We start from the raw sequence: 8,913 nt of genomic DNA on the forward strand, positions 1-8,913 counted from the left end.
GCTGTTGGATGAAATGTTCTGTAATATCTAAATCCATCTGGTCTAACATAAAGTTTCTTTGTTATTTTCTTTCTGGATGATTTATACATTGATGAAAGTGGGGTAATAAAGGCCCCTAATATTATTGTATTGATTATTTATTTCTCCATTGCTTTGTATATTTAGGTGCTCCTATATTGGGTGCATAAATATATACAAATGTTACATCCTTTTTTAGATTGATCTCTTTATCATGATATAATGACCTGTAGTAATGCTTCTTATTACAATGTTTCTTATTACAATCTTTACCTTAAATCTATTGTTTCTGGTATAAGAATAGCTATCTCTGTTATACTTTTGGTGTCTATTCTCATGAAATATAATTTCCATCCCTTCACTTTCAGACTGTGTGTGCCCTTGAAGCTGAACTGGGTCTCACAGGCAACACATAGTTTGGTCTTGTTTTTTAATTCCTTTAACCATTCTAATTTTTTAAATGCAGAATTTAATTCATTTTATTTAAAGTAATTATTGATAGGTATGGATTTGCTATTGTCATATTTATTGTTTTCTGATTGTTTTATAATTTTTTTCCTCTTGCACTCTTTACTCATGTTCTTATGATTTTCTGTAGTGGTATGCTTCAATTTCTTTCAGAGAGAATTGTTCCATGTGTAGCTGTAGATTTGCTGTGTCTGTGGGAGGTGAGTTCAGGAGCTTTCCATCTCACTAATTTGAACCAGAACATGATAATTATTTTTATTCTTCACTGTGACATTAGTGTATTTTAGTCTACTTTTAAAAATATAAATTTTTATTGATTTCAGGGAGGAAGGGAAAGAAAGAGAAAGAGAGAGAAAGATCAGTGATGAGAGAGAATCATTGATTGGCTGCCTCCTGCATGCCCCACGCGGGGGATCGAGCCCGCAACCCCTGCATATGCCCTGACTGGGAATCAAACCCTGACCTCCTGGATCATAGGTTGATGCTCAACCACTGAGCCATGCTGGCCGGGCTATTTTAGTCTGTGCTTTTTTTTTTTTGCAACCAGGTGTTATATAACAATTTATTTCTCACAGTTCTGGAGGCTGGGAAGTCTGAGATCAGGTGCTAGCACAGTGATGGGAAGACAAAAACATTCAGTGCATGACAGTACAGTAAATGAAGTCAGGGACCCTGATGGTGACTTTATCACAGGATGTCACATTTTCATTTCCTTTGCAACAACAATACTATTTTCTCTCATCTATGAAAAGTTTGGAATTTCATCAATAGCTCCACCACCTCTTTCTCAACACCAAAACAAAGGTTTTTGTGTCTTTACATACAATGTATATACACTGTGTGCATTAAAAGCTTTTGATCATTGGTCACATTGTCTTTTACCATTTTGCACACAACGTACTAACTACAGGGGACTTTCTGGGGCAGAGCCTACCTCAAGCATGTAACTGCCTTGAAAATATAAAATCCAGAAAAAGAGAAAAATGAGAGCATGTTCATTAATTTTTTTTTCACTTGTTAACTTGTACTTTAGATTCTTCTTTGGAGTAAAACGGGCTCTTCAACTGTTTACAAGGCAATTTCCAAGTTGTAATAGCTTCATGTTTGCCTACTGTATCCCCGCATTCAAGGTTGGCTGCCACAGACAGACAGACAGAAAGTGCAAGTACCCTTTTTCTTACGTCTCTACTGGAACCTTAGCAGCAGCAGTAACTGTTCCAAGTCTGTCAGATACATTAAATTTTTATTAGGTATAATGATTAGTCTGTTATGGCACTGCTAATTTTTATGTTCAGATAAATAAAAATAAATAGAATAATTCCACATGATACATTAATTACTGATCTCAAGATACTTATAGAAATTTCTACTGTTTTTGGATGTTGCTTTCTCAATTTCCTTTTTTCTTTGCTCCATCTCCCAGAGTGAATCAAAGGAAACTCACTTTTAGAAAGACTTCTTCTTTTGAGTCAAGTCTTTTATATTGAGAGCTTTATAGTCTCACCAGAATAGTAAGACTGATGTTTAATCTCAAGTATTTCTGAATATATTATCTTATCCACAGAAATATACCTGGAAAAAAATATAAGAGGCATCTGTTTTTCCCAAACACTGGACAGCAAGAGAGTTAACACACAATGGGGCAAGAAAGATCTCAAAATAAACGTGAGTACTTCTCTCTTTTTAATTTTAAAGAGGCAGATAAAATTATGACTAAGATTTAAAAATAAAATTGACAGTTGTAGTTGTGAAGATTGAAAATGATGATATGGGGAGGAGAAGGTGGAAGAAAATGAGAATGACTTTGATGAAGAAAAAGGCTATAAATAGATTCTAATACACTGGGAAATAGAAACTTCTTTGTAAAACATAAATTGGGCCAAGAAAGGAGTTAAAGTATATAAAATATAAAAGAAAAACGAGATGGAAGGGAAGACAGTAATTTGGGGAGGTTCTTTTAAAGGGAAGTGAGAAAAGATATAGAAAACATCCCGCCTAAGGCTGTTCCTGAGGCTTTAACTTTCCCATTTTATGTTTTACTAAAGTGACACAAATGGATTTGTACTGTGAGAACATTAAATAATATTTTGAGAAATATATAGAGCATATGCAGAAATATGTAATTTTAAAATTAATGTTTCACTTTATCTCCTCATCACACCCTGGCAAACTTCAATGGATCCATAATGAATGATGGTACTGAAAAAAACCTTTTTTTATGCAACAATAGGTCTTGGAGATTTTTTATGACAATGCGTACTGATAAACATGACTATTTTAATTGCAATATAGAATTCTATCATATGGATTCATCATAGCTTAAAATATCTACTATTGACAATACATATACAAGTATTAGGTTTCAGTGTTTTTTCTGTTTCCAAAGTACTCCAATGAATATCCTTTAATAGAAATAAATTTAGTTATTTCTATAGGACAAATCTCTAAAAATGAAATTTGTAAAGTGTATGATTATCTAACCACTATGTTGTATACCTGAAGCTACTACAAAATAATACTGAATGTAAACTATAATTTAAAAATGAAATTGTTGTGGCAAATATAATGCATTTAAAAATTGATAAATGTTGCTAACAATCTGTCTAAGTGGCTTTCTAATTTATAGTTCAGCAGTAGCATTTATTTTCTTACCTAGGATGTTATATTTTTAATTTACTTTAAAAACTCTGATATGTAAAAAAATCATACCATGATATTTTAGTTTACATTTCTCTGATTGAGCATATTTTTATTTGTTTAATGGCCATTTATAATTTCAACAAATTAAATTTTCATCAAATTTTTGCTGTTTTCTAATTAATTTTAAAAATACTTTATACAGTCTGGATATTAATATTGTGACATAATTTTTTCCAGGTATTCCTTTTGTTTTAACATTGTTATATAGAAGTTTTAGTGTTTTTAAAGATATCATAGCTTTATTTTTTAATTTTAATTTTTTATGTATAATCCTCACCAGAGACCATGCTTAGAGAGAGGAAGGAATAGAGAGAAAGAGAGAGAGAGAGAGAGAGAGAGAGAGAGAGAGAGAGATACATTGATGTGAGAGGGAAACATCAACTGGTTGCCTTCTGTATATACTCTAACCAGGGAATCAAAACTGAAACCTTTCAGTGTACAGGACAATGTTCCTACCAACTGAGCCACTCCAGCCATGCAGAAGTTTTAATTTTTATGTACCCCAATTATCAATTTTTTACAATTTTTGAATTTTGTGTCTTCCTTATAAAAAGCCTTTCCTATTAAAAAAAAGTTTACATGTTATTTATTTACTTATTTATTATAAACTATGAAATTGATTTATTCAGGGAAAATTTTTAAGCTCTCCTCCACATCTAAAATATTTTTGGATGATCTCATGTTTAGCTTGTTCCTTGATAGAATTAGTTTCCCTAGCTCTTGAGGCTGAAAAGGGGGTAATCTATTTATCTTTCTTTTTGTCCTGGTAGAAGGAGGCCAGCATTTCCAGCTAATCTCTTGGGTCATTGCTATTGTTTTCATCTCACTTCTTGGTGCCTGCTGTATTGCAAATTGTTTGGGTAAGTTAGCAAAAGTAGAGGTCTCCTTGAAATATTTCCCTAAACCAATTTTATAAAGTTGCATCAAACATTTTGTTATCTTGATTTTCCTCAACATATCAAGCTATAATGTCTTCAGGGTCTCTGATTTAAAATTCAGATCTACATACTAGATCTGCTATTCTTTGATGCTGCTGCCTTGTGTCAGGAAATGAAAGATAGAATTTAGACCCTTACCTATACATGTGAAAGTTGTTGACCAGTAAATCAGCCCTCATTTTGGAGTAGGATTGCAAAGGGCTGCCTTGTATGAGTAAAGAGTAACCAGCAAAAAAACAACTTTCAGATGGACTTAAAAAAGTCTGGCTTTAAAAAGAATAGTTGGAAGACCTGTTCTTTCTGATATCAAGACCTTGTATAAGGTTATTATAATTAGAGTAATATAAGTGCAAATAAAGGCAAATAGACCAGAAGAAAAGAATAGAGAGCTTAGTTACAGATTCTGCATATATAAGTTCTTTATATAAAACAGAAGGGGCAATTGCAGTGTTATAGGAAAAGGGTAGTTTTATTATTCAATTAATGGTGTAGAGACAATTGATTATCCATATTTTAAAAATGAAATTGGTCTCCAGTCTCATATCATGTACCAAAAGGCTCATAAAACTGTAGAAATATCCCAGTGTTCACCAAAAATCACCACTCTAACACCAAGTCTAATAGAAAAATATGCTTAAAAGCACATGCACATAAAGGTTTGAAAAACTACCCCCATAAAGCACAAAATGGACAATCTATATATATAAAAGCCTAATATGCAAATTGTCCCCTCAAGAGTTTGGGAGTTCTATCGCTCGCTATGATGTACGCTGACCACCAGGGGGTGGTGCGGAATGAAGGAAGGCCCCGGCTGGCAGCCAGCAGGCAGGGAAGGAAGGCCCCAGCCGGCAGCCAGCAACTGGGGAAGGAAGGGTCTAAACCGGCAGTTGGACATTCCCCGAGGGGTCTGGGATTAATAGAGGGCACAGGCTGGGCCGAGGGAACCCCCCCCCCCCATGCATGAATTCGTGCACCAGGCCTCTAGTATGATAATAAAAATATTAATTTCAACAATATCTTTCAACCAATTCACCTGGAGCTACAACAGAGGAACTGCATAGGGAGAAAACAGAATGTGAGGGCCCTAACTATTAGGATAAGAGAAAGCTCCCATTTTCCAAATTAAGTGATTATATAGGAAAAGGAAATGAACTTTTTTTTCTCCTTGGCAGTGACTCATACCAACTTTCTACGCTGTAAGAGAAGCACTGGAGTGTTCAAGTTAGGAGAGCACCGCGTGAAGCTGACATGCATCGAAGAAAAATCAGACCTGAAAGGTACAGGTGGCAGAGACACATAAGAGAATTTCTTTCTCATTTCCACTTCCATTAAAATTCACACTCAGATTTAAAGTAGATATGTAGTCAACCAGCAGAGATTAAAATAACATAATTGAGAATCTGGCACAAGAGTACACATCAGTAATTGAGATAGGACTATTTCTCATGACTGTCGTCAGTCAAATAACTGGAGAATGTATAATTTAATTACATATCTTTTGATTCAGACATATCATAAGGACTGTTCCCTCTGACTCTCGTCTTTATCGCTTTTATTATTCTGGAATTTATAGAGTTTCATTTTGAAGAATGGGGAAATGCTTGAGAGTTTTTAGTAGGTTCTTCACACCCTTTAGATAAAATGTTCTGTAAAACTCTTTGTATGAAAACACTTTAAAAGTGAATGCAAATAGATGCAGGGATACTAAAAAATGATCATCCCTTCTAAGAGAATATGTTGTAATTTTCTTATTGTCAATACATGATTTCAATACTCTTGTTTAGAAGATATTTTGAAATGTAATTAGTAATATTTTTTAAAAGGGAAACAATGATTTTGGTAATCTTGGTATTATTCCCATAAATGGTAACTGGACACTAGATAGTAGAATAGTTATGCAATCTGTTATAGATGAATGCTCCTTTGTAACTAATTTTTATTTCAATATTCTCATGAGGGGACACCTGGAATTGCTGTCCTATTGGCTGGAGAGCCTTCCAGTCCAGCTGCTATTTTCCTTTTCATGACAACAAGACATGGGCGGAGAGTGGAAGGAACTGTACCGGGCTAGGGGCCCATCTGGTCTCCATCAGCACAGAGACTGAGCAGGTATGTGGGGCGGCTCCCATCAGTTTCTCTGCTTTGAATCTCTTTGCGGAGAGAGGACTTTTTCTGCTCTGCCATGTTTCTGTGCCTTTGCTTCATCTGTTCCATGTGACTGGAAAGCCTTTTCTTCCTCTCTTATATTCTCTCTGTGTGTTTTTTGTTTTTGTTGTTGTTGTTGTTTGTTTTTTAATTGATTTTTAGAGAAAGAAGGAGGGGGGAGAGAGAGAGAGAGAGGAAGAGAGAGAGAGAGAGACATTGATCAACTGCCTCCTGCACAGCTCCCACCAGGTATGGAACCTGCAACCTGGGCATGTGCCCTGACTGAGAATTGAACCAGTGACTTCTTGGTGCATGGGTCGATGCTCAACCACTGAACCACACTGGCTGGGTCCTCTATTATTTTCTTAATGTGACCAACTTCTTAGCATCTTTCCAGATGTCATTCATGTATTATTTCCTAGAGAAAACTACCTTGACCATCTTCCCTACTCCACCCTCCCTATTCTAAGTTGGAGGTATTTTATGGTACTTTGTGCATTGTGTGATCATGGCACTTACTTTAGTGTCCTACAGTTGTCTGTTTAATAGTCCATCTCTTCTAATGATTTCTACTTTGTAGAAGGCTGAAGCCATGCCTTACTCATCTTTGTATCGCTAATGTCCTGCACAGTGCTAGGCACTCTGGCTAGGTCTTAATAACTGTTTGGTGATTAAGTGAATAAATGAATGGTTAATTGATACTAAAAGAGCTACAGGATAAAGCATAGAAAAAATAATTCAGATGTATGGTTATAATTTTAAATAAGAAAATCTTAATGTAAAAATGGAAATTTATTTTCTCAGGTAATATGTTTCTATATATGTACCACAACTCACATTCTACCCTTTTGTTGATCACAAGGATTTCCTGGAGAATTCTGTTTTCATGGCCTTGCAATCTATAGGTGGGCTCTTTGAATAAAATGGGATTTAATAAAATATACAAACGATTAAAGAGGGAAAATTTAAAAACGAAAGTTCCTGATAATCAGATCCTATTAAACATTTGCTAAGTAGTTTGCAAGTAGATCTCAGTTAATCTTCAAAATAACTCAGTGAAGTAGTGGAATTGTCTCTTTTGAAGATAAGGAAACTAGGGTTTGGTGAGGTTAAAGCACTTTCTAACATTACACAGTAAACTGCAGAGGCAGGATATGAAAACAGATCCATCTGGTGCCAACCCTTTTTGCTTAAGTAGTAATCTATTCAACCTCTTTCCTCTTTTCCTATCATCTCTCACATGATAAATGCAAATAAATTTATAAGAATTTATAATTTTTTTATACAGAACTTTATTACTCAATTTTTGGATACACGATTTTCATATTTCCTGGGACTTTCACATGAGAATCCTGAAGGCATTTGGCAATGGATGGACAGAATGCCATTTAACTCGAATATGGAGTGAGTATATTGACTGGGATGAAAAAACTTTACAGGCAAAGGTGGGAAGAAGGTAGCAAGCAGAATTCATTTTTGGGTGGAGCATACCCATGTAAGAGTGCTTACTCAGCACCATGTGTGTGTAACCTCTATACTAGTAAACTACTACTACACTTGTGTTGGGCAGTGCAGCTCTAAATTTCTCACGTAAGGGCATTTAGGGTCATTTTCTCTGCATAGTCCCCTGTGTGTGTGTGTGTGTGTGTGTGTGTGTGTGTGTGTGTGTGTGTGTATTACATATACTTTTTTTTTTTCATTTCAGATTCTGGCATAAGGGTGAACCCAATAATCATCAGAAAGAAAATTGTGTTGTCCTTGTTAATGACCAAAACAAATGGGCCTGGAATAATTTTTCTTGTAACTTTGAGGCAAGTAGGATTTGTAAGAAACCTGGAAGAGTACTCACCTGAAAGCTATGAAGAGGTTCTTGTGATGAGGACAGAAAAGAAGAACCCATTAGACTAGGGAAGAATGTACATGCACCACTGGAATAAAGAAAACATACTAGATCATAGAACATTTTCAGTCATGATGGGACTTATTTATTCAATTCATTCAAGATAATGTGTTTTTGTGTAGTGCTTTAGTGGAAGGGATCATCTCTTCTATAAAAATCAGTTTTCATTAGCTTTGCTTTCTTGATAGTATTGCAAAGAATTTATAATTTATAATTCTTTGAAATGCAATTGGTGTGCATTTATTACACATTTAACAGAATGGCTTAAATGATGCAATGTTTTAGTTATTTTTTCCTCTACCCCAAATCTTAAAGCTTAAAATTTAGTGGGATACTCACATTGTAAGATATAAATATATCAAATCACTATATTGTACACCTGAAATGAATATCCTATATAATAAAAGAATAATATACAAATCAACCGAGCAGTGGAATGACCAGTCGGTGGTGGGTGGGGCCAATGAGCAGACGGCGCCAGGCCAGCCAAGGTGCTTGCTAGTGGGCAGAGGGAAGGAATGGCGATGGGGGGGAGGGGAGCGGCAACCAGTGATGGCTGAGGGGTGATAAGGCAGGCTGGCACCATCCCCTGATTGGTCCATCCGGTCACGTCTCGCAGAGGGAGGCCAGGCGGCAATGGCAGGCTGATGGGGGTGATGCCGTCCCCTGATCAGCTGGCCTGGTCGCCTCCCACAGAGGGAGGCCAGACTGCAGCTTAGGCCCGCTCCCCCCGGGGGTGAGGGG

At 35.9% G+C, this 8,913-nt stretch overlaps 1 protein-coding gene across 1 annotated transcript; it reads left to right on the forward strand.

Moving 5' to 3' along the window:
- The first annotated feature begins 1,928 nt into the window (after nt 1-1,928).
- Nucleotides 1,929-8,591, forward strand: CLEC4D (C-type lectin domain family 4 member D). The gene is made up of 6 exons (XM_080663119.1): nt 1,929-2,151; nt 3,957-4,046; nt 5,297-5,401; nt 6,082-6,233; nt 7,558-7,673; nt 7,975-8,591. The coding sequence occupies exons 1-6, from the start codon at nt 2,124-2,126 to the stop codon at nt 8,120-8,122; spliced, it is 639 nt and encodes a 212-aa protein (XP_080519245.1). The 5' UTR covers nt 1,929-2,123; the 3' UTR covers nt 8,123-8,591.
- The last annotated feature ends 322 nt before the right edge of the window (nt 8,592-8,913 follow it).

Source organism: Plecotus auritus (assembly GCF_963455305.1).
Source record: "Plecotus auritus genome assembly, chromosome: 3".
Taxonomy (NCBI): domain Eukaryota; kingdom Metazoa; phylum Chordata; class Mammalia; order Chiroptera; family Vespertilionidae; genus Plecotus; species Plecotus auritus.